Source organism: Glycine soja, chromosome 11 (genome assembly GCF_004193775.1).
Source record: "Glycine soja cultivar W05 chromosome 11, ASM419377v2, whole genome shotgun sequence".
Lineage (NCBI taxonomy): Eukaryota > Viridiplantae > Streptophyta > Magnoliopsida > Fabales > Fabaceae > Glycine > Glycine soja.
This window is the reverse complement of record NC_041012.1, coordinates 52305456-52330985: the sequence shown is the minus strand read 5'-3', so window position 1 is coordinate 52330985 and position 25530 is coordinate 52305456. Positions and strand designations below refer to the sequence as shown.

Sequence of the window (25530 nt, the reverse complement as noted above, 5' to 3'; positions counted from 1 at the left end):
TTTAACCCATTTTTTTTTTATTAAATCGTGCAGAGTCCTATTTATATATTTAATGTATTTATTAGTAAAATTTACAGGTAGATGACCGAGGTTCAACTCTTGGCAGGATTTAATAAAATTTACGATTTTTATATTTGTTATTTGACATTCTAGAATATGTTGCTACTATTTTTTTCTTACCGTGTAACTAATTTGGCATTCATCGCAAGCAAAACTATGTTCAAGTTGCTGTCAATCAAGCTCATTTTGAAAATGAACACATGGCTGAATTAATCTGTAGAAAATATTTGATTTTGGGGCACTTCTTGTTCTACTAGGAGATTAGGGACTGGGAGGATGCATCATGTATATATTTTGAAGTGTTCTTCTATGTTCAGTGTTCAGACATAAAGCATCAAATTTGCAGATACAATCGATATAGTTGACGAGAATGCCTTTTAATGGATAATAACAACAGCACCAAAATTGAATATCAAAGCGGTGCGGACATTGTGAGTTATGTTGTATTCAACTAACAAACAGTCAACGCTAAACAAAAACTACCAGTCAACTACCCAAGTGCCTGTTCTAAGCCAAGTTTCCTCTGAGAAATTTAGCTAGTAGCTTCTTTTGTCATAAGCTTCTCTTTCTTTTTCTGCAACTTCTACAATTTGTTTCTTTTTCTTCAACCTAGCGGTATGGCAAGGCCGGGGAATAAGATCATTCAAGCCAAGCTGGTGGGTATGTCTCACCTCGTGGTTAATTTTTTTCATTTTTCTTTTCTGATTTCACATAAAAATCCATTACATATATTGCATTGTCCATGCAGTATCAAATTTTCGTACTTGTCAGATATACAAAGGAAAGAATAATTAATATGTGAAGAATAACAATCATATGAATAGATCGTTATTAAATTAAATATGAAATAGAAACAGAAAAAGTATATCAATATATAGTGCATGATCGATTAGCCGGCAAGATTTTTTATTGTAATTAACCAAAATATCAATTTGATACTCATAGTTGGAACTAACTCAACTCTAAAACTAATTCAACAGATAAGGATTGTCCCTAACTATATATTTTATTTTGTTCATATTACTGGTCGAAGTGAGATATCCAATACCCTCTCAGGTAAAGGACCGGACATTTGCGGATGATACGATATAACATGTGACTCGATAAGTCCAACAAGCTAGAATAGGCTCTTGATACCATCTTAAAAATTTGGCCATATCCACTACTTATAGCCATGTTTGTATATCACATTGTTTCATATCCACTATTTTTACTTATAGCCATACAACATAGTATTTGGTTAATTTTCATCTAATAATATCTTCATTACTCATTATGATCAGACACAGATTCATATAATATGTTCCTTCTTGTAGGTACTTCTTGGAGACATGGGAACTGGAAAGACCAGTATAGCACTGAGATTTGTAAAAGGCCATTTCTTTCCTAACCAGGTTTACTTCCATTTTATCGCATTAATTGAATTTTGAAAGCTGCTTTCTTCGTATCTCAGCACAGTTTAGGAATCTTACCATTAATCTACGCACAGGAACCAACCATAGGAGCTGCTTTTTTCACTCAAATATTGTCATTATCTGAAGCAACTGTGAAGTTCGATGTATGGGACACAGCCGGACAGGAACGTTATCATAGTTTGGCTCCTATGTACTACCGTGGTGCAGCAGCAGCAATTGTTGTCTATGACATCTCAAGCGTTGTAAGTATTCGGGTTGTTAATTTTGAAAGTATTATGGTCTACCTGGAGTGGATACACTGGAACTTGTGATATTGCAAGCCTAATAACATTTGGTCTTAATTATTGCAATTTTGTTTGAAATGATTACAAAAACTGATAAAGAACTTGTAGTCATAATATCAGATTGGGATGAAAGAAATATCAATATTCTGCACTGTGAAGTGATAGACAATGTAAATTGTGAAAGGAACTTCTCTTTCCAAGCAAATTTAACAAGTAAATAAATTAATGACCATGACTAATCATGCTCGGCATTAATTCTTTTAAACCTTAGCAGCAGGTAGGACAAATTTCTGGGATGCTTCCCTTCTCTTCAGGCCATAGTAATTGTCAGGAGAAGAATGTGGTTGCATTGCAATATGTTCTCTTTTCTCTTGAATTTTGTCTGTTACCTTACCCTGAAGAATGATTACTGAATACTACATTAGTAACCTATACTTAGGAACCTTATCTATGTTATTGCTTCATTTCTTTTAATGCACTTGAATGAATCTTAAAACTTTTTGTCTGTTTTGATCTTCTATTTCAGGATACATTTGTTCGAGCCAAAAAAATGGGTTCAGGAATTGCAAACACATGGTAATGCCTCAAACTCAGTAAATAAACAAATGCTATGTTATCTTTGTGTAAGCAACACCAGCACTAGTAATGGCAGTGAGGAAACCAGCACTAGAAATGGCAGCAAGGAAACCCACGAAGGGAGGCCCAAGAGGAATGCTACAAGACCCACTTACATGAACGATTACAGCACCTAGCTATAGGCCATAACAGAATCTGTTAGAGCAATTCTGTTAGGAAGTTACTAGTGCATTTCTGTTAGGATAATATTGTTGCTGTATGATTTTCCTATTTTCACTATCAGACAACTATGAATCATGTATAAATAAACATTGAAGGAAATGGAAACACAGAGAAGAATTTCATTAGTATACCTTAGAGTGAGGAGGTTACCTTGTCATCGAAACAAGGCCTGTGTCCTCTGTTTTCCTACCACTTTGTCTACCAGCTGGTTGTCAGCACTAGCAGAATCTTGGGTTCACATCATATTGAATTATTTCTACATCAAATTAGTGGAAAACAACAAATCAAGTTTATTAAGTGCATCCATATTTTTTGGTTGCACTACGTGCATTCTATGAGTAGTTATTGCTTCAACTTTTTTTTTTCTTGTTGCATCAATTCAAGTTTGTACCTAAAGATTAAAGTTGGAAATAAAACCACTCTTATTCCTTAATCAATAATCACCCAATCATATTTGTCTTTGGAGTTTGGAAATTAATAACTTGTTTTCTATCTCTCTTTAGTCAGTTTTTCGTTTATTCATATCTCATTACAGTAAAACCGTAACTACTTCATGTAGGAAATCATAAGTCAGTGATGGCATTAGTAGTAAACAAATCTGATTTGGAGCCAGAGAGATTGAAGCTGAGGTAGTGTTGAGGTCATCTTCATACCCTGCTTCTTTCGTTTCCCTTGGAATAGAAAAATGTAGATCGTATAAGTACGTGGGAATATTTCAGTTTTTATGTTTGTCAATTCTCATCCAATATTTTTCTTTCTTTTCCACTTCTCCATTTGAAAACACAATAAATTCAGAACCTTATAAAGAAGCAGTTTATGCCATAAGGCATTATCTTCGTTGTTTGCTAGTGCATTTATTTTTAATTTAAATATGATTTGTGGACAGTTCGTGACAATATAATATTTTTTTATGGACAAATATTGATTGTTAATTTGTTAGTGAAAGGATTAGAACCCACAACATCATATAATATAACTGCACCAAATCACAAAACCAACAATTGTTTATTATAATAATAAAAAACGACGTGAGATTGATATTGATCAAGAGCTACAAGATGAAGCCACTGTATTATAGAATTGGATTTCATAAACTAATTATTTTTTTTCCTGCCAGAAGCATGATTATTTAAGTCACCTTTTCTATCAGCCAGCATGCAGCATGTTGAAACAGTTTGAGGATATTTACATTAGTTACAACTGAACAAAACATGGAACACGGAACGTTTATATCAAAGGGTATGAATCCATTCAACTGCATTCTCTGCTATAATGTGAAAATTCAAATACTGTTTATTTAACACTGTCAAATGCAATCTTCAGGACTAATCCCCAATCAAGAGATTTTAAGTGTGTATCATATCATATCATATCACACAACCAAGAAAAATATACTCCACCCCGAAAAAACAAAATAAGTGCAACCCAGCTCATGATGAGCTCTGGCCTAGGTGCTGTGATATTGACCTTAATTCACTGTACATTCTGGAACATTCAAGAGAAAAATCAGACATAGCCCTAAAGAGCTCTGGCATGCGATTTTTGAGACTTCCCAAAGTTTTTTGCCTCACTTGGAGGCATTGCCTTGCATAGGCTTCTTCCTCATCTTCCAATCTCTTCTTCACTAGTTCAACTGCAAACTGCCTCTCTGTAACAACTTCATCAGGAGCATTAGCATCTTCTGCCCTGTCTGGATTGTATTCATCTGGTATTTTCTTTTGCATATACTTGTTATACCAATCTTCAAATTGCCTGGTTTTGCGGGATAGCTCCTTTCGTGTATCCTCACATTTCCTCTTCAAAGCTATTTCTTCTTCTTGCTGATGGTAAATAGTCTCTATCACATTAACAAAGTTTCCTATAGCAGTCCTAGCAAGCTCATCAGGAAGTTTATCAAGACGGTCATTCCATGCATTGAGAAGGCCTTGTATGGGTGGACTTCTAACTCTTGGAGGCGAAGAAACCTTTTCCTTTAAATTGCTTTCAATAGGGATGATGTTTAATTTTAACCAAGTGTTTAGCGCCTTTATGTATCCCTTTTGATGGTTGACAAGCTTCTCAAAGTGTGAATGCCACTGTTGCACAACAAGAACTAGCTGGTATGTTCGGTCATAATGGTGTTCACTAGTTGTCTTAGGAGACTGGGAAATATCTAAATTTCTTAGCGATGTCACAGTATCTGATTGCTTCACATGGTGCTCTAGCATGGTTTTCCACATAGTGGCCATCCTGCAGTCCATAAAAAGTCCATCAATATTATATGTGTCATGTGTGAGGTTCTGACATAATGTATTTATTTGATTAAATACATACATTAGATTTAATCATATTAGTTTGCTGTATGCGGACTAATATAAATTCAATCCATTTCATAAAAAAAGTGTGACCAATTATCCAACCAATAAAACTACTTATTAAAAATAGAAATTTATTGTTGCATTGAAACAAATAAATATTTACTAATTGGATTAAGGGGGGGTTGGGGGGAACTTCCCTGCAAGAAGCATGCAACTTGCATTCAGCATTCATTTGAGTAGAAACAAGCGTGCCAACAGGAACATTAATGAAGACTTGAGAAGTAGCATGCCAGATATGTGAATCGTAATAACAAAAAGAAAAAGAAAAACTTCTTCAAGGTTACAAGACAACCCATCTATAATTATAATATCTGAATTGTAAAAACAAAAGGATAATTATTCTCTTCCATGAGTTCCATCTCATCTCCACCCCATTTTTCTATCCATCTCTCTTATTTTTACAGCACATCACCTATCAATTCTTTCAATTTCTCTCTCTCTCTCTCTCTCTCTCTCTCTCTCTCTCTCCTATTTTCCACCCCAAAATGGGGTGGATGAATATAACTACTTGAAGAAAAAGAAAAACTTCTACAATATTACTCACCCATCAACAAGCTGAATAAGTCTTGGATACAACTGTTCATCACGTAATCGGTTAATCTCGGAGACTGTTGAATCCAAGGATTGCATATCTACAATGTATCTTGTATGCAAATGACTGACAACTGCTTTTGCTTTCTCCAATGCTTCAGAGTGCGTGCCCCTTTTCTTCAGCTTATTAAGTGCAGCAACTTTTCTTTGGTACTCAAATTTCATTAGTTCACCAGCCTATAAAATAATATTATGCAGACAAATTCAGAATTAGAACAAGAAATATGTGTGTCTGTCCGTCTTCATATTTAACCCAGAACTAAGCAAAGATAAGGCAGTAAAAAAAGGATAAGTAGACAGAAAGATATAAATATTTAAAAAATATATATATTTACATTGTCATACTCAGAGCAGCATGACTTTGAAAGAAAATAGTTAAGGTTTAAATAGGAAAGGAAGACAATTTAAGTAAAACTCCTATCACATAACAGTTGTCTTAGTCAACTTACCTTAACTTCATCGTAGAGTTTCTTCTCCCATGCTAACAACTTGTCCAAGATGGTGGCATGCGTCTCATGCTCATCCGAGTCAAAATCATCCTTCCCATCATCCAAATTAGGTATTCCCTTAAAGGATCGGTTCCATGTAATAACTCGCATGACTCGTGCAGAGTGATCAATGTGTCCTGCAAGAAGAATAAAAGAACAAAAAACCATTTGCATAATATGACAACACAAAAGACATACATCATGATAAAATAAACGAGCAGCTTGCCCAAACTTGCCACACTCTTACAATGAAATCTATCAAGTAATCACCATCATCACACCTTTCCCACCAATTGATCATAAAGCTAGAAGTTAAAAAGCTCATTACTTCAAACAAGTACCCTATGTAGAAGTAGAAATAGATAGGTAGGTACCTCTATTATCCGCAAAATTGGAGTGATAGTGCAATCTCGTGGCCTCAAGCATCTTTGAAACCTCATGAGCAGCCTCAGAAGCCTTGAGAAAATGATCATCAAGGTTAGCAAATATCTGCAGCAGATTCACAGAACGTTGCACAACAATCCTCTTCCCATCCACAGAACTCGGCGTCTGCTTCATCTTCATCGACACCGGCGTCTCCATCATTTCCTCCGGCACATTCAGAGGCTCGGGCTCTGGATCGGGCTGGGGTTTGGGCTCGGGTTCAGGCTCAGGAACCTGAACCTTCCTGACAGGCGTGACAGCCTCATCTTCCTCAAGGACAACCCTGCTGGGCTTTTCCTCAAACACCTTCCTCTCAATTTCGTGCACCTTATGGACAGCATCTTCTTCGGCCGCATTGAGGCTGGTCCCGGCAATGTTCTCCATGGAAGGGAAGAAGTACTCCCAAGCACCACTCTGAGTGTCCGGCGCCATGGAGGAGTGGTGGTGGTGATGTGTCACGTGATCAGGTTGTTTGGAAGAAGGAGGAGGAGGCTGTCGTTGTTGTTCTTCTTCTGGCACCCTTCTATTATTACTATTAACTCTGTTGCTTCTTCTTTTCCTTAAAGACCCTTCGTTCTCTAACTCCTTGTCTTCTTCGTCGTCCTCTTCGATGATAGTAGTGACGGGCTCGGGCCTGGGCCTGGAGTCGGGATTGTTGATCTTGATCTCGGGCATGCTGGCGGCACGCTGGAGAGGTTGGGCGGGGGAGAAATCGGGGAGAGGGGGCGGCGGGAGAGGAATCTCGAAGGGCTGTGGGGCCGGCACGTAGGAGGAGCTGCTGCTGGTGGTGTTGTTGTCGTTTGAGTGTAATTGAGGGTTTTGGACCTCGCCATGGGCGAAGTCGCCAAGGGCGGCGCCGGTGTTCTTGAGGCAGGTGGCGTAGGAGGAGTGGGCGGCGGCGAAGGCGTTGCGGGAGGACACGGAGTCCTTCATGAAGCGCTTCCGCTCCTTGCATCGCGCCACCGCTTCCTCGTTCTCGATCTTGGATTGATTGCAACCCATCCAGAGAGAGCTTTCAATCCTTGGGTTTTGGAGAAGAATGAAAGAATATGAATAAAGGCGTCAAGTGGGAAAAGTGAAAATTCGAAGAAGGGGGTTTGGAGGATAAACTAGTTTGAGTAGAATGCTACAGTAAACGTCAGATGAACAACCGAATAAAAGAGAGAAAAGGAAAATATAGAAGTTAAAGGTACTTACATTAATAAAAATCCAACCCAATGTATGAGATCTACAAATAATCTCATTGTATCCTAGCCCGTCATTCTAACTTTAACTTACTTTGATTTTTATTAATGTATTATATAAATTCCAACTTTTTAAAGGTAAACAATAAATTACTTTTAACTAATTAAGTGTCCCGTCTCTTGTATGAATATTAAATTCATCTCTTATCATTTAAATGAGTATTTTTTATATGATTTTAAATTTTTGATATGCTATTAATTATTTAGTTTAAATTTTAATTAATATAGGTCAGTAAATATGTCAATAAATATTTAAATATATTTTTATATAAATATATTAAAAAAACGTTATTTTTAGGGTGTTGTCCTAAATAAAATGTCCATAACTTTGATAGTATCGTGGATATTCATTTTTTTATTTTCTTTCAAAAAAAATTGATTTAATTCATTTTTTTTATTTACACACTTAACTTGGAACAAGAATTGAGTGAAATTACTTAACTACAATAGAATTCCTTTTTTTATTTAATTTATCTTTTAAGATTTAAACATCATCTAAAAATATTTTAAACATAAAAAAATGTCATCTAACATAAATAACTTGTAAGCAACAATAAAAATAATTAATCAAATTCAAAACATGTTACTAATGTTGTTGTGATTGCATTTGAGTTACAATGCTTGTTAAAGTAATTATACATATTAATCAAAATTATGTTTATTATGTTTCTTTTAACTTAAGTTTGCTTTCTTGTTTTTTAAGTGTTTATTGTAATGTTATGCTGAAGAACAATATTAAATTATATTTTACCTTTAAATGAAATGAAATTTGAGATTTAACAAATTAATTTAATAGAAACGTATTGACATTTTGGTAAAAAAAAAATACTAATATTTTTGTCCAATGAAAACGTACTAACATTTTGATAAAAAAAATTACTAACATTTTGATCTAAGGAAAATTATTGACGTTTTAGTCTAGTAGTAACTTACTAACATTTTTGTTCAATGGTAACTTACTAATATTTAGATTCATTCTATTCAACAATTGTGTTGCCCATTATTTTTGTGATATTTTCGTCTCTCTGTGTCACGTAAACTCTTTTATTGACAGTAACGATGAAAATTAATGGATGAATGAATTTGTCACACTTTTTTTTTATTTTCGGGGATGAATTTTACCCAAGATTTTTTTAAAAATAACCAAATTCATTCCCGGAAATATAATGTGCAATAAATTAATTTAACTAAAATGGAAAATACATGTAACTTCACGGGTTTGACTAAAATATATCGCCACACACCATTTTATTCTATTTCTATGCATGCTACAACTACGAATCTTCAATTTTCTTTCCTTGGGTAAGGAAAGTAGACTAGTCTAGTGGCTCGTGCAACACGGACCTTTTTTTCCACGAGTCTTTAATATGTTTCTATATGTTTTAAAAAAATGTTCGAGTATGAAAATTTATATAAATAAATTTAATTTTTTAATTTAAATTTAAATTAATCACCTTTATGTAACAAGTTATATATATATATATATATATATATATATATATTAATATGAAGGTATATTTACTATAATTTGTTCCAATCAAGACATATGATTTTATTATTATTTAATATATCAAATTAAGATATTTTTTAAAACTCTCGAATATTAGAATTTTAAAAAAATTATATCAAGTTTATTCTTCCCATATCAACTTTGTCAAAACATTTTTTTTTACATTATTATTTTTCAACTTATGTCCTATTTATTTTTCTATTAAGTTTCAATTACTTAGTCAAATTAATATTATATATATATATATAGATATATATATATATATATATATACATATGTTTATTATTTTTAAATATTTGTCTATTGATTTATATCTTTAAATACTATTTGAATTTAAAATATATTAGGTCTTAGTCTTAATAATTACTTGCATTAATTACATTGTACTAATAATTTTAGTATTGTAAACTTGAATTTAACAAAATGGCCAAGGCTGCCAAGGCTGACCAGTTATTAGTTTGATTGGAATACTACTGAAGCAGCAAATGGGTTGACTATAGAAAAATTGAATGAGGCCATTTTGAACTATATATGGAAAAGGAGGGCAACGTACTCTGGTATACTGATACTGTTGAATTGAATAGTAGTAGTGTAGCAAGGGGCATGGCTTTGGTGGAGAGGGTTCAAGTTCGAATTCCTCTCCTGTTATTATTAACACTAACACCAACGGCTGTAGCTGTAGGCTTTCGGTGTTGGGAAAGGACCACGTGTCCAGCGTTGCTTGGTTACAAGTCACCAGTCCCAACCACCATAGGGGCCATTCAGAGACTCTTCAACGTCACTGGCGTCGCAGACATTCTCGCCGCTAACAACCTCCCTGAGTGGACCCTACCAAACAATTTCACGGTGGAGGAGAATCGCCTTTTACGGATTCCCTTGGAGTGCGATTGCAGTGGGCCTGGGTTGTACGGAGAGCCCTCTAACCCCCTCGTTTACACTGTGCGGAAGGGTGACAATATTTCTTATCTAGCAACCACTGTGTTCTCCGGTTTGGTGGCTTCAACGGATATCCAACATGGGAACAACGTGACCAATTTAAGGACGGGACAAGAACTGCGAGTGCCACTACCTTGTAGCTGTGGGAAGGTCAACGGGCTTGACGTTCTCCATTTTGGATTGACGCTGGAATACGGGAGCACTACCTTGGAACAGATAGCTCATGAGTACCATGTCTCTTCACAAACCATTACAACTTCCAACCAACCTCATCTTATGTTTGGTCGGGCTTTGGATATTCCACTCCCAGGTTCATCTCTTTTTTTTTTTTCTTTTTAAACTAAGACTCTTTTGTTAGAGTATAATACTGATTTGGTTTACCCACAGTTTGTTCCTCGATGGTCAGAAAAGACTCTTTGGACCACCCTTTACTTGTTCCAAATGGTTCTTATGTCTACACCGCAAATGGCTGTGTGAAATGCTACTGTGATGCTACCAAAAATTGGAAGTGAGTATATGCATGCATTATATATACAATTGTACGTTCTTATTGTGTTATACGTGCCTGACCTTCTTGGCTCTTATGCATTTTTGCCTGGTTTTGTTGGTTAGATTAACATGTGAGCCATCCAAGCTTAGACCAACTAATTGGTCTACTTGCCCATCCATGAAATGTGACAGTTCAATTTCAAGCAACATGTATATTGGTGACACCACATATTCAAGTTCTCACAATCTTGCAATTTGTGCCTACGCTGGTTATGGAACTCAAACTATCTTCACTACTCTAACAGCAGTGTATATTCCTCCTGGTTTAGTGCACGCGCATCACACGAGTACTTAACCATGCTTTAATTAATCTGTTTACTTCTCTTCATAATAGCGCGCCTCCATTATTTAATTTTATTCCTTTCGACTGTGTGCTTGACAACTCAGACCTACGTAGCTTTGATCCTTAACCTTGTAGTAATATGTTATATGTAGTTGTAGTTTCCCTCCCAGTCCTAGATGCCATTGTAGACAAAGGTTATTCCGAATTAATAGGGGCAATTACAACAAGTTGCTACTCGCATTTTGTCCAAATCAGAAACTACAGGCTACGTCCCTTCCATGTTGCTACTCCAATTAGTCCAACGGCTTCCAGAAGGAGTTGTAGCTTAAGTGTGATGAAAATAACCAATTCAAACCGAGATTGTTGATCAGCTTCAGAATCGTTGAATATGAGAAGGTACAGGGCACTCAAAAGTCGGTTGTAAGCTCTGTGATATGAGAATAACATCCACCGATGGCTTCGATTACTTTCCCTCTAATAAACCAACCCTCACTCTTCAATTACAAAACTCAAACTCCCAAACGGCGTCGTTAATGAGAAGGTGTTATGTTTGTGTTTGTGAGTGGCATGCCATGAAGCACTGCCACTGCCACTGGGCCTTTCAAGGTGGTTAAATACAAACGCAAGGAGAAATCAAGAGATTTCTTAAGCAGTCTTGACTAACATGTAGCTTCTAACTCGTGACAGGGCCTCACCTGACCATCACCAACAATGCACACTGGTTTGATTTTTTTTTTTAAGTCTATGTCTGCATTGATGAATTGATGTCTCTAGTAGAAACTAAAACGGCTTTAAAAATTGGTTTTGAACCTAAAACTAGTTTGAAAGTGGTTCACGTGAACTTCTGGTTTTGCCGGATAAATGTGTTTTGGTCAGGTTTTTTAAAACCAATCCATTTTACTGGTTTTGGTTTGATTTTTTTTCAAAGTTCCAAACCATCCCCAGCCATAGAAAATTTTGAAGAATCAACTCAAGCTGATAGTATGTTTTTTCTCTTATATACTAAACATGTACCAATAGTTTAACTGACCTCAACAGAAAAGTAACTAACTAATTAACTATTTTACTTATTTCCATTCAGAATTTCTACAATTTAGTTTTTCACAACATTTTTTTCTCTGTCTCTCTATCACTTCCTCCATCTTATCCCACACTTCTCTTTTCTTATCCTTTTCCTTGTAAAAATTGACAGAAAATTGTAAGTGGAAATAACATTACTCTCAGTGATTTGGATTGTGGGAAACCAAACAAAAAGAAATAGTTCAAGACCAAGCTGTTGCGCAAGAAAATTATGCAAATGGTCTTTTCCTGTTTCTGTGAAGTGTCAACAACAGCACCCACATGCGAATGAATCTCTGTTGTTAACATGTTTGTGTACAATGGCAAGAGTGATGTGCAAATTTCAGGAGCAGGATAGGGGATAAATTTGGCAAATTTTGCCAACAGAAAGGCTAGCTTCGATGTGTATGACAAACAGAGGATGAGGAAATGAGGGATGAGACTTGAGAGTGTGATAAGTTAGCAACTGATACAAGTGCAAAGGGAAATTTTAAAATGCCAAATGTGCATTTGAATGACTTGTGGGGATGAACTTGAATGATAAAGAATCACTGAGGGACCCTTTGCGTGGGAATAATGTGATATTATTACAGAAAAGATCTTCTAGGAATGAAAATGGTGATTTACTCTTTTTAAAGCCCTGCACACTTTTTTTCCCCTCTTTTTCATTTCAGCTTGTTTACCATGAATGTAGAAAGCAGATGGTGGGCCTGGCTTATTGTGATAGCAGGAGTTTTTGTTGTACTTATATTCGGCTACTTGTGCTGCATCATCTGGAGAAAATGCAAAATAGAAGGTATCTTTTATTGGGTGCTTGTGATGATTTTGTTGAAGATTTGCTATAAATATTTTGTTTTTTGTGTATGACAACTAGCTGACAGAAAAAAGAAGCAGAAGGAACTACTATTAGAAATTGGAGTCAGTTCTGTGGCTTGCATTGTGTATCACAAAACAAAAAGACACAGAAAACGTAGCAAGGTCAACTATGAAATGCAAATATTTAGCTTTCCAATCATTGCTGCTGCAACAGGCAACTTTTCAGTTGCAAACAAGTTAGGGCAGGGTGGTTTTGGACCAGTTTACAAGGTAAAGTTTATCCAGGATATAAATTGAGAAGATGCTAGATATTGTGAAAGCTAATGAGTGTACATTCTCAGGGAGTACTTCCTGATGGACAAGAAATAGCAATAAAGAGACTTTCTAGTAGATCGGGGCAAGGGTTGGTGGAGTTTAAGAATGAGGCTGAACTGGTAGCAAAATTGCAGCATACTAATCTTGTAAGGCTTTCGGGGCTCTGCATACAAAATGAAGAAAACATATTAATCTACGAGTACTTGCCCAACAAAAGTTTAGACTTTCATCTCTTTGGTATATGATCTTCATGTGCAAGATAATCTTGTAAATATTTATTTTAGTACTTAGTCTGGGTTATGTCTTGTTTGCTCTGTGGCTTGATAAGTAATGCTTACTCTGAAACAGATTCTAAAAGAAGGGAAAAAATAGTTTGGGAGAAAAGATTCAACATCATTGAAGGTATAGCTCATGGGTTGATTTATCTTCATCATTTTTCAAGATTAAAAGTGATTCACCGCGATTTGAAGGCAGGTAACATATTACTTGATTATGAAATGAACCCAAAAATTAGTGATTTTGGCATGGCAGTAATATTGGATTCAGAAGTAGTAGAAGTGAAAACAAAAAGAGTTGTTGGAACATAGTAAGTATATATTTCATTAAAAATTAACACAATTTTTTCTCCCTTCATTTACTTATACAATAAAAATATTTCTTTGATGATTATTTCAGTGGTTACATGTCTCCTGAGTACGTCATAAAAGGCATTATCTCAACAAAGACTGATGTGTTTAGCTATGGAGTCCTAGTGCTTGAGATTGTAAGTGGGAAGAAAAATAATTCTCGCTATCAGGCTGATTACCCCCTCAACCTTATTGGATTTGTAAGTAACCGAACAGAATTGAGGTTTGTCTGTAACATCATAGTTTTAGCAGTCCTTTTAACTTCTGCTAACTTTGTTAAAACGAGCACGCATGTTTATTGCAGGCATGGCAACTATGGAATGAAGGTAAAGGTGTTGAGTTGATAGATTCATCAATGCTTGAATCATGCCGGACAGCTGAAGTATTGCGATGCACTCAGGTTGCCCTGTTATGTGTACAGGCCAATGCAGCAGATAGACCAAGCATGTTAGAAGTTTATTCAATGCTTGCAAATGAAACTCTCTTCCTCCCTGTCCCTAAACAGCCTGCATATTTTACTGACGCATGTGCAAATGAAAAGAATGCATTAGTAGGAAACGGAAAATCTTATTCTACAAATGAAGTGACAATTTCAATGATGGATGCGAGATAATAGTACTTTTCAAGCATCCTTATGTAAATTGAATGAACACAAAACACGAGCTTTCCTCGTATGATTAATGAATGATTCCCAATTTCATAAGTTCACCGAATCATTTATTTTTTATTTATGAAATATGGACAACAAACATGAAACAACTCATCTTAATTATTCTATAAAAATGGTTAGATTGGTTAGTTTATCATAAGTTTTAATTTTATTTCAAGATTACTCATGATATTAAATGGTTTAAAAGTAAATTATTTTTCAATCAATAATAATATCTTATTTTACTAATAACTCTATAACTATACTCGCCGACAAAATAAGTTTTTATCAATAATAGACCTCTTAATTAATTAAGGATAAAACTGAAATTAACAACAAAATAAGTCTTATATTTCTTATAATAATTAGGACCAAAGAAATAATATATTTATATAAGATTGAAATAATATTATATTTATTAACTATATTTTATAATTAACTTTAATAATTTTTATATATATTATATTTGTTAAATATAATATATTTATTGAATTGAATAAATATAATGCTAACAAATGTATATTAAACGTTCAATTTTTGAAATGAATATGTTTATATTAAATAAAGTATAATAATTACCAAAAAATTTCTCGTTTAGTAAATTAAAAATATTTTATCATATATTTTAATTAAAATCTTATGATAAATATTTTTAATGATGTTAAGTTAAATAGACTAAATTATCTATATCAAGGGGTTGTAACATCGCATATCTTAAAGGAGAGAAATATAATTTTCTTTGTATCTTAACGTAAGAGGGGAAGACACTGAAATAGCATCTCTCAGGATGACATTGTATTTTACTATAAATTTAATTAACAAAATATACTGAGTTTTTGTTAAATGTTTAATGAGTTTTTTTTTTCCAAGGTTTAATGAGTTAATGTTTGTATCGGATGGAAATTTCGCGTAAACACTTTCTTTTCTCTATTGTTATTGACTTCACATACAATGTTGTGGGTGTTTAGTTTTGCATTCAACAATCCACTACCTGCCTTTTTTAGACCGGAAAAAGAGAAACTATTATTTTAAGTTTATGCACCAAATATATGGAAAACACTCAATATAATTTTGAAACCAATGTGACCTGCCTAATAGACGGGTAAAAAGAGAAATGACTTATGCATCAAATTGAGGATAACAGGCCTTTGTAAAATTGATTTTGAAATCAAGATGATTTTACAGATTTAATTTTAAGTAAACATGAGTTAGTTATAACAATTTTTATTAGAATAACAAATATTAGAAAATGAATTTTATCACATAAATGATTTGGCGGTGCTGTAATTCGTTGCTTGATTTAATTATCAGACATTTATATATATCATGAATATATAAGTTCCCCTTCTATCTGCAAGATTCAAAACTTACACTCCCCTGTTATCTTCATTTTATTTATTAAACAAAAATAAAACATGATTATAATAATTATCTTAAAAGTTATATTTAAAATAATTTTTAATTGGTTAACAAGGTAAACTATTTACATTGACGTATCAAAATTAAATTTATCCTTTATAACTTTTAAGACAAAATTTCATATTCACTGTATGTTTGTATATATGTACAAATAAGTAGATCAAATATCTGGAAAGTTGTTCAATGCTAATTAATATTTTTCAAGTTTGCTGTCAAACTTTGTTATTTTTTTAAATATTGAAACCTGATCCAACAATCAAGTAGATCTCTCCAAGACTCGAGCCCACTTCCCACTTATACAGTCTAGTTCTCCAACCCAACACTATACTCTGATATCACATCAAAGCTCCGTGACTAAGTTTGCCACGTTTTAATGATTCATTAGTCCGCGGGTAAAGTTTTTTCATTATTTTCTCATAGCATGGCCTCTATATATAACGCTGAAAATTGTATTAGTTTTCATTTCATCAGGGGCAAAGAGATCGAGGAAGGTGATAATGGAATTTTGGCCAGAATTTCTTGCTAGTAGTACGGGTAAAGAGTTTGTGGCTGGAGGATTTGGAGGCACTGCTGGTATAATCTCAGGTTACCCATTAGACACGCTCCGTGTGATGCAACAAAGCTCCAACAATGGCTCTGCTGCCTTCACCATCCTCAGAAATTTGGTGGCCAAGGAAGGACCAACTGCTCTGTACCGTGGCATGGCTGCACCTTTGGCCTCTGTTACATTTCAGGTAACTAATTAATTGGATTATCACGTTATTTATTTCGTCTTTATCTCTTTTAAGTTTAGATACGGACATTTTTTGAGATCATGGTTATCACATGGATGATGGATGATGGGGAGTTTATCCCTTTATATCCTTTCACGTGGGAGGCCACAACCAACCAATCTCTTCTTCTGCGTTTTTTGTTGTCTTCTTCTGTAATTCCATTGATTATTAGATGTACAATTGTGGAAGCCACCTCAATGGCAGATAGGCTGTCAGAAAAAAAAAAAAAGTTTAGTCCTTTTATTTCCATAAAATATAATTAAGGTCTTTATACTTTTTTTACCATCAATGAATTTTATCTTCAAACTTTAAAAAAATCACATGAATTTAGCCTCTCATTCTCAATAAATCATAGTGTTTTCTTTTTCTTTTCTTTTTTTACAGAAAATCAACGTGTTTTCAAAGTTAGAATAAACTTAATCCACATTTTTTTAAGTTTGATGATCAGATTCATCAATATTAAAAAGTATAAAAATCTTAACAACAATTCACTGAAATATAGATTTTTTTTTATTAGCCGTTGTTTTTGAACTTGAGACATCCTACACATCACTTAAATCTTTTTATTATTAGGTTATGAGTTTTAGGATTTGCTTATTCTAATTGTTAATGATTGGTCATCACGACTTTAAAAACCATTACTAAATGATTTTTATATTTCTTTTAATACATTAAATATCCTATATTTTTTTTACTATCATTTAATTTATATTTATTAGATATACTTTAGTAAATATCATTAACTATTTAAAAATAAATTCTTAATTTTTAATAAGTGAGGGTCCTACTCCTAACAATACTCGATAGTGTTTATCATATTATACTCGTATAAGAGTTCTCAAATCCTTTGGAATGTTTTATTCAATTATTTGTTTGTGGATTAACGAAAATCATGGCACACTGAGTCATACACGCACAGAGGCAATATTAAAATAAAGAAGAATGGATGAGGCAACGATGGCTTCAGGATTATTGAAGAATCATTATCAACTGCTCCACGATCACGGTCATCCAATTGTTTAGGATCCCACCAATCATGAAAGTCATATTATAAATTTTGACAGTAGAATATGGCAGTACTAGTCTAATAAGGTTGCATTTGTGATGGAGTATGAGTCAGTGAATACTTCAAAATTTGTTCATTAATATGTTGAGTGTTTTACTGAAAAAGAATTAAAAGCAAATACATATCTTCTTTAATCGTGGTCGGTGCAAAAAATTAATTAGCACGGGACTCGCTACTATGTGGTAAATCATTATTTTGAGAAATAATAATAATTTTAAATGTTTCAAAAACGAATTCATCTTGATCACATGATCTCAAATCCTTCTTATAAAATGTGACTGACCACAAGTGAAGTGATTCTTTATTTTATTCGTTGAATGCAGAACGCTATGGTTTTCCAAATTTACGCAGTTCTCTCTAGGGCATTTAGCACGTCCGTTTCTGTCAACGACCCTCCTTCCTACAAGGGTGTTGCTTTAGGAGGATTTTGCTCTGGCGCTTTGCAGAGCATGCTGCTCTCCCCTGTTGAGTTAGTTAAAATTCGCCTTCAGCTTCAGAACACAGGACAATCCACAGAACCACAAAAGGGTCCCATAAAGGTCGCCAACAACATATGGAAAAGAGAGGGTCTTCGTGGCATTTATCGAGGACTTGGCATCACTATGCTAAGAGATGCACCTGCACATGGCCTCTACTTTTGGACATATGAATATGCAAGGGAGAAACTTCACCCAGGTTGTAGAAGAAGTTGTCAAGAGACCTTGAATACTATGTTGGTATCAGGAGGATTGGCTGGGGTTGTGAGTTGGGTTTTTAGCTACCCTTTGGACGTTATAAAGACAAGATTGCAGGCTCAGACACTTTCTTCGCGGAAATACAAAGGCATTTTGGATTGTCTTCGGAAGAGCGTTGAAGAGGAAGGATACGTTGTGCTATGGCGGGGTTTAGGAACTGCGGTTGCTAGAGCCTTTGTTGTGAATGGTGCTATATTTTCTGCTTATGAGATCACTCTTAGGTGTCTGTTTGACAAATAAATAATACCTGCATTCAAATGTAGGGAGCAATCAAGGGCTGCAAATCAGGTTTTGAGGGATACGTGACAATGGGATACCACATTCCCAGTTGCATGTCTTTTCGAAATTGTCATTCAGATATGGTATTTGATAACTTGATGTAATTGCCAAATGCCAAACATATTCATTCACATTCAAAAAAAAAAAAAAAGAGGGATTACACTATGGTGTTTTATATATTAATTAATTTGATATTTTAGAATATTGATTTAAAATAAAGGCATTGAGAAATAAAAATTGTTTAACAAAAATTCTGGATAGAAATATTACAAAAGATGCAACAAAGTTTTAGACAACTTCAAACAATTTGATACAAGAAAGTAACTATAACATTCACTCCTTCAAAACTTCGCCTATGACCATTGAAGTTGCATATGAGACAACTAAAGATCTACCCATTTTAACTACTAATTGAATACAATACAATGCCACGAATACTACACTCATAAAACATTACATTGATATAGAAAAGATGCATAACCAATTTATATTTAAAGCTTTAAGGAAATTATTTGGGTCATTAGATTTCATCGGGTGATACCCCCCATGAATTCTTGTTGAATTGAAAGCTTTGTCTCATGCATAGTCATTTGATATTTTTTTTGGTACATGGAAAATAGTAGTCATTTGATATTTTTTTTGGTACATGCAAAATAGTAGTCATTTGATATGATATATAATGAACTTCAGTTTATCTGAAGCATGAAACTCATTTTTACTAGAAATGTTAAGTCCAGTGCATGCTGATTTTGAACAATCGAATAATATCTCATAGCACTCATCTTCGTTATCTTGCGTATAATTGTTAGGACTTGATCAAAATTTCATCTTCAATTCCTAGGTCGAACTCAACTTTTACTCTTTCTTTCAATTCTTGTTCTGAAGTGGTGACATGATTTTTTAATTTTGCTAAATATAATTATTCTTTTTATTATTTTGGTTTTGAGCTCCTAATTTTGCTAGAATTCTACGTGTTTAAATTTGATACTCAAACAGACGTCATCATGTTTTGTAATTTTAAAATCCAAACCAATTTGAATTTTTCTCTTCAATTTTATTCAAGTAGATTAGGTTATCGGGTAGATCTGAACGTGCATCCACCCCTACTAGTTTTAACTAATCATGTCATTGTGTTCTTCTTTAACTAATCCACGGTGCCGCGCCGCAAATTGTTATGGTGCGTTGCCACCACCACGCAAAGCCAACCCATAATGGATGCCACGTGGCAGAAGATTTTAAACTCAAGTTTTGGATGTGAAGACAAAAAACAGAGGCCGTCCCCACCCATGTGGGTGGGACGGGACAACAAGTTCAAAAAACCCCCAACGCTACGTCGTCGTTTCACCGTTGACTCGCACGTGCCAGGCAGCGAGTCCGTTCAAAAAATTTCAAAGCCTCCCTTCCCTTTTGTCGCTCGTATGGTATCTATATCTTCGGTTTCACTCCAGTCCAGTCCACTGTCATTGTACCTGATCTGATCATCGCCAAGGAAGATGAACGGTGCAGGGAGACAGGGGCTGAGATCTGGTGCGGCGGGGGTGCACCACCAGCGCCAGTACTCCGATAACTTCCTCGACGGCTCTTCCAACGGCAACCGGTGGCTCCAATCGGCCGGCCTTCAACACCTTCAATCCTCCTCCAACCAACTTCCTCCGCTTCAGGTAGCGATTTTGTCTTCGATCGATCTTCATAAACGTTTTGGTCCGATTTGATGAGATTCGTTCCTTCTTTGGAATGCGAGCAGGACTATAACTTGTACGGAGGTGCACAGGGAGGAAGAATGTACCGGAATGCGCCGAGGAGCTTTAACGGAGGAAATGAGTTTTATATGGAGCCTTCCACTCCTCCCGGCGGTTACCGTTCTTCGATGCAGAAAAAGAATGGCGAAGATTTCTCCGTTGATTCCAGTCCCGGCTTGTTGGATCTGCATTCGTTTGACACCGAGCTTCTTCCTCCTGAGGTTGTTATTTTCTACAACGGAAGAACTTTCATTTGATTGCTGTGCTTTGTTGTTCTCAAGTTATTATTTAGTCCTGTGAATAACAGTCACATTGCATCTGTTCAAAAGGTCACGGCTATAGTAATTTTCAATTTCTTTGAGTCTCTAACCCTTGAAAGTGTTCACACTATGCAAAATTTGAATTGATGTTGTGGAAAATTGTACGTGCGACAGGACTTTGTGTTTTTTAATTTATTCATTCATTTCTGTCCATATGATGTGAGGAGCAAAAGCATTTTCTCAATCTAGATTTTATGAGAATTGTATTCTTAAGTTGATCATATAGGCTTATAAAATCTTTAGTTAATCTGTTTTGAACTAGTTGTAAGTAGATGCACATGAAAAGATGGCTTAAATTTGTTTAAATTTGTCGATCCTGCTAGATGCCAGCCTCCAATGCATATGATGCCAACTCCCTGTATCAACCTGGTGGGGGTAGAAGCTTTGATGACTCTGAACCTTACATGCTGAGCAAACAGACTGGCAGAGCTCGTGCTCCTGAAAACATATTGAAAAGTTTCCCTGCAGACAAAGAGAAAACTAATTCTGTAGCAAAGATTAAAGTTGTGGTATGTTCGTTTGCATATCTCCTCCATTTGTGTTTCATTTTCATTTTAAAATGTTTTTGCTGATGGTTGGTAGTAAATTTGATTTTTTTTTCTTTAAGACTGCATTATAGTGCATTGGCATAATACCAACATACCAACTTTATAGTTTATGTACATTGAACATCATTTAAAATTCGTTTAATTTTCTGAAAATGAATATTAAATCTTGTCCAATTGCGAAAGAGCATTGCTTTTATGTTCTAATATTTGCATGCTATTTTTCAATGCAGGTTCGTAAAAGACCAATGAATAAGAAGGAATTAGCAAAAAATGAGGAAGACATCATAGAAACATATTCCAATTCTTTAACAGTGCATGAGACTAAACTGAAGGTGAGTTTAAGAGGCAACACTAATCGATAGTTCCAACTTCCAATGTAGTATAATTGTCCATAGGTTTTAGAGATATAAGATTAAGTTGCTGAACATGACTTGTGTACTAAGAAATCTAATGTGGTGCTGGCTATGTAACTGATATTTCTAAATTTTTCTCTTGGTGAATCTGACACGTGTGACTTGAAAAAAATATTCATAATATAAAACAGAAAAAGACAGGTAATTCTATGATATGTGGAGTGTAATTATCTGTATGTTTTAAATATTAAGTACTCTAGTTGGAGATTGAACAGAACCAAGATAATAATATTCTACCCACTAATGTCCTCACCTGTCAGTGCTTATGGTATGATAATCTAATGGATGCTTTATAGTTAAACATTTTAAAATTATATGTGCTTTGCAGGTTGACCTAACTCAGTATGTAGAAAAGCATGAATTTGTCTTTGATGCTGTTTTAAATGAAGAGGTTACGAATGATGAGGTAACTATAATGTACATAAATGTTCAGTTGTAAAGAACGATTGACAACATTTTCTTATTTGACTTCATTCTAATTTTTTAAAATTTTGTTTTTTTAGGTGTATCGTGAAACAGTAGAGCCCATAGTTCCAATAATATTTGAACGCACTAAGGCAACTTGCTTTGCATACGGGCAAACAGGTGATAACATCCTCAGGATTTTAATTTTGTTGCAATTGCATCCTGCCTGAAGACAAATCCCAATTTTATGCCACTTTGTGAAGTGATATTTCTGCTTTATAATATCTTATATCTCTTTGGAGTTTCTGATGTTTCTTTTCACTCTGTAAAGTTTAAAATTTTATGTTTTTGGCCATGACCAAAACTCTATTCTTAAAATTGTTGAGGTCTAGTTGTGGTTTATTTTCTGCTGAGTGAACTTGACCTCAATGATATCTACTATGAGTGAACTTCTAAATTCCACTTTCTTCTTTTCTAGGAAGTGGAAAAACTTACACAATGAAGCCACTGCCACTTAAAGCATCAAGGGACATCCTTAGATTGATGCATCATACTTACAGGAACCAGGGATTTCAATTGTTTGTGAGTTTCTTTGAAATATATGGTGGCAAGCTCTTTGATCTTCTTAATGATCGAAAGTAAGTCAAATATCTTCTTGTTTGCATCTGTAATCTTGTGTGTTCTTGAGGTTTAAAGTTTTAATTCTGCAGAAAACTTTGCATGAGGGAGGATGGTAAGCAGCAAGTTTGCATTGTGGGTTTGCAAGAGTACCGAGTATCAGATGTGGAGAACATCAAAGACCTGATTGAGAAAGGAAATTCCACAAGAAGTACAGGCACCACGGGTGCAAATGAGGAATCATCACGGTCACATGCAATACTTCAGCTTGCTATCAAGAGGTCAGTTGATGGCAATGAATCCAAACCTCCCCGTTTGGTTGGCAAGCTCTCCTTCATAGATCTTGCTGGAAGTGAACGTGGAGCAGATACCACTGATAATGACAAACAGACAAGGTTTGATTGAGCTTGAGTTATTTAAGATAGATTTACCTTGTTACTTATCCAAGATAAAATAGTACTTATGCCTGAGAAAATTAATTAGGAATATAAATTAGACTAGATTAGATTCTAAATTCGGCCATATACATTATTATTAAAGATATCTCAGATTTGGGATTTTATCATGAATTGTATGCAACCCTCAAGCATTCTGATTTTAGTCTAATGAATTCTTTTGTTTCATCAATTTCTTACAACTGTATGATTCAGAATAGAAGGTGCTGAAATCAATAAGAGCTTACTTGCCCTAAAGGAATGCATTAGAGCTCTTGACAATGACCAAGGACACATCCCTTTCAGAGGCAGTAAACTGACTGAAGTTTTGAGGGATTCATTTGTTGGCAACTCCCGCACCGTTATGATATCATGCATATCACCAAGCACTGGTTCATGCGAACATACTCTGAATACATTAAGATATGCTGACAGGTAATAATGAATTTTCTGTTAGATATAATTCTGCATCTCTCGCTCCTTTAAACCACCCACATCATACCTCAGACAACTACACAGCACACCCACACACAAAAGGATAAAGAAAATTCATCTTTTCGTTGTTACAAACCAGGGTAAAAAGCCTATCAAAAGGGAACAATTCAAAGAAGGATGTTTTATCATCAAATTTCAACCTTAAAGAATCAAGTACAGTTCCCTTATCTTCCGTTACTGGGTCTGCCTATGAGGATCGCACGACAGATGGATGGCCTGATGAAAATGAATGGGATGATTTTAGCCCATCTGAAGAGTATTACGAGCAGGTGAAACCACCATTGAAGAAAAATGGAAAGATGGAGTTATATGCTACGACAGATGACAAATTGAAGAAACCCAGTGGTCAGATCAAATGGAAGGACCTCCCAAAATTTGAACCTCAAACCACACATGCAGAGGATGATTTAAATGCCCTTTTACAGGTAAGTTGTCGGCTACTGAGATAATAATTGTATAAAAAATCCAGGGCTCATATTTACTAAATGCATGTCATTATTTCAGGAAGAAGAGGACCTTGTAAATGCTCACCGGACACAAGTAGAGGAGACCATGAACATTGTTAGAGAGGTATTTAAATTATCTCTTTTTTTGTTCTTTCTTTTCCTTTACTCTTTTTGGTAACTGGACACTGGGCCATGTGTCCCAACCTTAGAAACAATTGACTAGTTGTATGTAGCGAGTAACCTGAAACAATTGAATGCGAATACAAATGTGAGTACTTAATTTGATAAATAGCATGATCAAGAATTGTGTGCATACTTTCAACAAGTACATAACACACCAAACTTCAATTTCATGAAATCTTTTACTGAATGTTGTCCATGGTTCCAGTGTTATTCATTCTAGGAATAATGAACAGGTCTAGAATTGTGAAAAACGAATTCCTGAATAATATCCTTGCCACTGCATCCTCCCAAGGGTGCGAAGTCCATTTCTCATATTCATATTTTTATCTGCACTTGACATGCAGGAGATGAACCTCTTGGTTGAAGCAGATCAACCAGGGAATCAGCTGGATGATTACATAACAAGACTAAATGCCATTCTTTCTCAGAAGGCTGCTGGCATCCTGCAGTTGCAAACCCGTTTGGCTCATTTTCAGAAACGTTTAAAGGAACATAATGTTTTGGTTTCATCTACCGGTTACTGATATAATTTAAAACAGACTCCCTTGTTAGAAGGTTTTATTTCGGTGATCGGAATCATGCATTTCTGTGATTCAGGTGGAGGTTATGACGTGGCACAGTTGATTCATAATTTTTTTGGCTATTCTCCCCAGGATAAGAAACTGGGGTTGAGTCTTCATTTTTCTCTTTACTAAGAATGTCGACATGTATTGGTTTTACATGCCTCTATCAAGGCAATGTATCTGTGTATAAAGCTCTCAATTGTGTTAGAAATATAATATGAAACCATGTATGTGTTTTCATTTATTAACATTAGCATTTGGAATAATTAACTAATGACATAGTATGAGAGTTTATGTGGCCAAGTGGTGCAGTCGCCCCCATATTTTAATAAAATAGTTGAACTTTGGTACAGGGGAAATGGGAGTATATCTCCTCAATTTATGAAAAAGACGGCAGAATCTCAATTTAAATAAATAATAACAGTTGGGTTAAAATTAATGATTAAGATGAATTTTAATAAAATTTACATTTTTTCTTCACTTATTTTTTAAATCATTAAACGCATCACTTCTAGTCGGAAAGTTGCTTCCGTTTTGCAACTTCCTTTTGCAACTCATTTCAATACAAAAGTTTGATTTCAATACAGAAATTTTTCTAAAGAATTTTTCATCTTAAACTTTCATATAGGCACATCTTAGTTCTTGAGCAAAATTCACCGAAAAATTTCTCCTCTTACAGTCTTGCTCATCTT

General features: G+C 34.8%; 5 protein-coding genes across 7 annotated transcripts; 4 read left to right on the top strand and 1 right to left on the bottom strand.

Annotated features, from left to right (window-relative positions):
• Window positions 1–456: 456 nt before the first annotated feature.
• LOC114375666 (ras-related protein RHN1-like) lies at window positions 457–2823 on the top strand. 2 transcript variants are annotated; one of them, XM_028333516.1, is made up of 5 exons: window positions 457–737; window positions 1377–1454; window positions 1550–1717; window positions 2286–2335; window positions 2412–2823. In XM_028333516.1, the coding sequence occupies exons 1-5, from the start codon at window positions 678–680 to the stop codon at window positions 2509–2511; spliced, it is 456 nt and encodes a 151-aa protein (XP_028189317.1). In that variant the 5' UTR covers window positions 457–677; the 3' UTR covers window positions 2512–2823. The 2 variants fall into 2 exon arrangements, with proteins under 2 accessions (XP_028189317.1, XP_028189318.1); XM_028333517.1 differs by having other exon boundaries at window positions 618–720.
• Window positions 2824–3758: 935 nt separating this feature from the next.
• Window positions 3759–7574, bottom strand: LOC114375908 (nitrate regulatory gene2 protein-like). The gene is made up of 4 exons (XM_028333769.1): window positions 6368–7574; window positions 5955–6130; window positions 5459–5682; window positions 3759–4786 (listed from the first exon to the last, which is right to left on the bottom strand). The coding sequence occupies exons 1-4, from the start codon at window positions 7416–7418 to the stop codon at window positions 3988–3990; spliced, it is 2250 nt and encodes a 749-aa protein (XP_028189570.1). The 5' UTR covers window positions 7419–7574; the 3' UTR covers window positions 3759–3987.
• Window positions 7575–9673: 2099 nt separating this feature from the next.
• On the top strand, window positions 9674–14460 carry LOC114377392 (G-type lectin S-receptor-like serine/threonine-protein kinase CES101). Of its 2 annotated transcripts, none has more exons than XM_028335875.1 (9): window positions 9674–10416; window positions 10494–10614; window positions 10719–10942; window positions 12692–12793; window positions 12872–13083; window positions 13155–13365; window positions 13477–13714; window positions 13804–13954; window positions 14059–14460. In XM_028335875.1, the coding sequence occupies exons 1-9, from the start codon at window positions 9702–9704 to the stop codon at window positions 14365–14367; spliced, it is 2283 nt and encodes a 760-aa protein (XP_028191676.1). In that variant the 5' UTR covers window positions 9674–9701; the 3' UTR covers window positions 14368–14460. The 2 variants fall into 2 exon arrangements, with proteins under 2 accessions (XP_028191676.1, XP_028191677.1); XM_028335876.1 differs by having other exon boundaries at window positions 13804–13977; window positions 14059–14240.
• A 1571-nt stretch (window positions 14461–16031) lies between these two features.
• Window positions 16032–18839, top strand: LOC114374565 (mitochondrial arginine transporter BAC2-like). Its single transcript, XM_028332226.1, has 3 exons — window positions 16032–16214; window positions 16294–16556; window positions 17985–18839. Exons 2-3 carry the CDS (start codon window positions 16320–16322, stop codon window positions 18633–18635), a joined length of 888 nt encoding a protein of 295 aa, XP_028188027.1. The 5' UTR covers window positions 16032–16214; window positions 16294–16319; the 3' UTR covers window positions 18636–18839.
• Window positions 18840–20026: 1187 nt separating this feature from the next.
• LOC114376235 (kinesin-like protein KIN-13B) lies at window positions 20027–25141 on the top strand. The gene is made up of 12 exons (XM_028334236.1): window positions 20027–20335; window positions 20419–20634; window positions 21057–21242; window positions 21512–21613; window positions 22023–22100; window positions 22198–22279; window positions 22578–22737; window positions 22810–23112; window positions 23368–23586; window positions 23726–24071; window positions 24151–24216; window positions 24620–25141. Exons 1-12 carry the CDS (start codon window positions 20168–20170, stop codon window positions 24797–24799), a joined length of 2106 nt encoding a protein of 701 aa, XP_028190037.1. The 5' UTR covers window positions 20027–20167; the 3' UTR covers window positions 24800–25141.
• The last annotated feature ends 389 nt before the right edge of the window (window positions 25142–25530 follow it).

Bases quoted from the DNA above. Each gene is read 5' to 3' on its own strand.
- LOC114375666 (XM_028333516.1), top strand. From the start codon at position 678: ATGGCAAGGCCGGGGAATAAGATCATTCAAGCCAAGCTGGTGGGTATG. The intron at 738-1,376 runs GTTAATTTTTTT...TCCTTCTTGTAG, and splicing joins TGGGTATGTCTCACCTCGTG to GTACTTCTTGGAGACATGGG. The intron at 1,455-1,549 runs GTTTACTTCCAT...ATCTACGCACAG, and splicing joins GCCATTTCTTTCCTAACCAG to GAACCAACCATAGGAGCTGC.
- LOC114375908 (XM_028333769.1), bottom strand. From the start codon at position 7,418: ATGGGTTGCAATCAATCCAAGATCGAGAACGAGGAAGCGGTGGCGCGA. The intron at 6,131-6,367 runs GTACCTACCTAT...TTCTTCTTGCAG, and splicing joins CAATTTTGCGGATAATAGAG to GACACATTGATCACTCTGCA. The intron at 4,787-5,458 runs GTGAGTAATATT...TATGGACTGCAG, and splicing joins CTTATTCAGCTTGTTGATGG to GATGGCCACTATGTGGAAAA.
- LOC114377392 (XM_028335875.1), top strand. From the start codon at position 9,702: ATGGAAAAGGAGGGCAACGTACTCTGGTATACTGATACTGTTGAATTG. The intron at 10,417-10,493 runs GTTCATCTCTTT...GTTTACCCACAG, and splicing joins TTTGGATATTCCACTCCCAG to TTTGTTCCTCGATGGTCAGA. The intron at 10,943-12,691 runs GTACTTAACCAT...CCATGAATGTAG, and splicing joins AGTGCACGCGCATCACACGA to AAAGCAGATGGTGGGCCTGG.
- LOC114374565 (XM_028332226.1), top strand. From the start codon at position 16,320: ATGGAATTTTGGCCAGAATTTCTTGCTAGTAGTACGGGTAAAGAGTTT. The intron at 16,557-17,984 runs GTAACTAATTAA...CGTTGAATGCAG, and splicing joins TGGCCTCTGTTACATTTCAG to AACGCTATGGTTTTCCAAAT.
- LOC114376235 (XM_028334236.1), top strand. From the start codon at position 20,168: ATGAACGGTGCAGGGAGACAGGGGCTGAGATCTGGTGCGGCGGGGGTG. The intron at 20,635-21,056 runs GTTGTTATTTTC...CGATCCTGCTAG, and splicing joins CCGAGCTTCTTCCTCCTGAG to ATGCCAGCCTCCAATGCATA. The intron at 24,217-24,619 runs GTATTTAAATTA...CTTGACATGCAG, and splicing joins CCATGAACATTGTTAGAGAG to GAGATGAACCTCTTGGTTGA.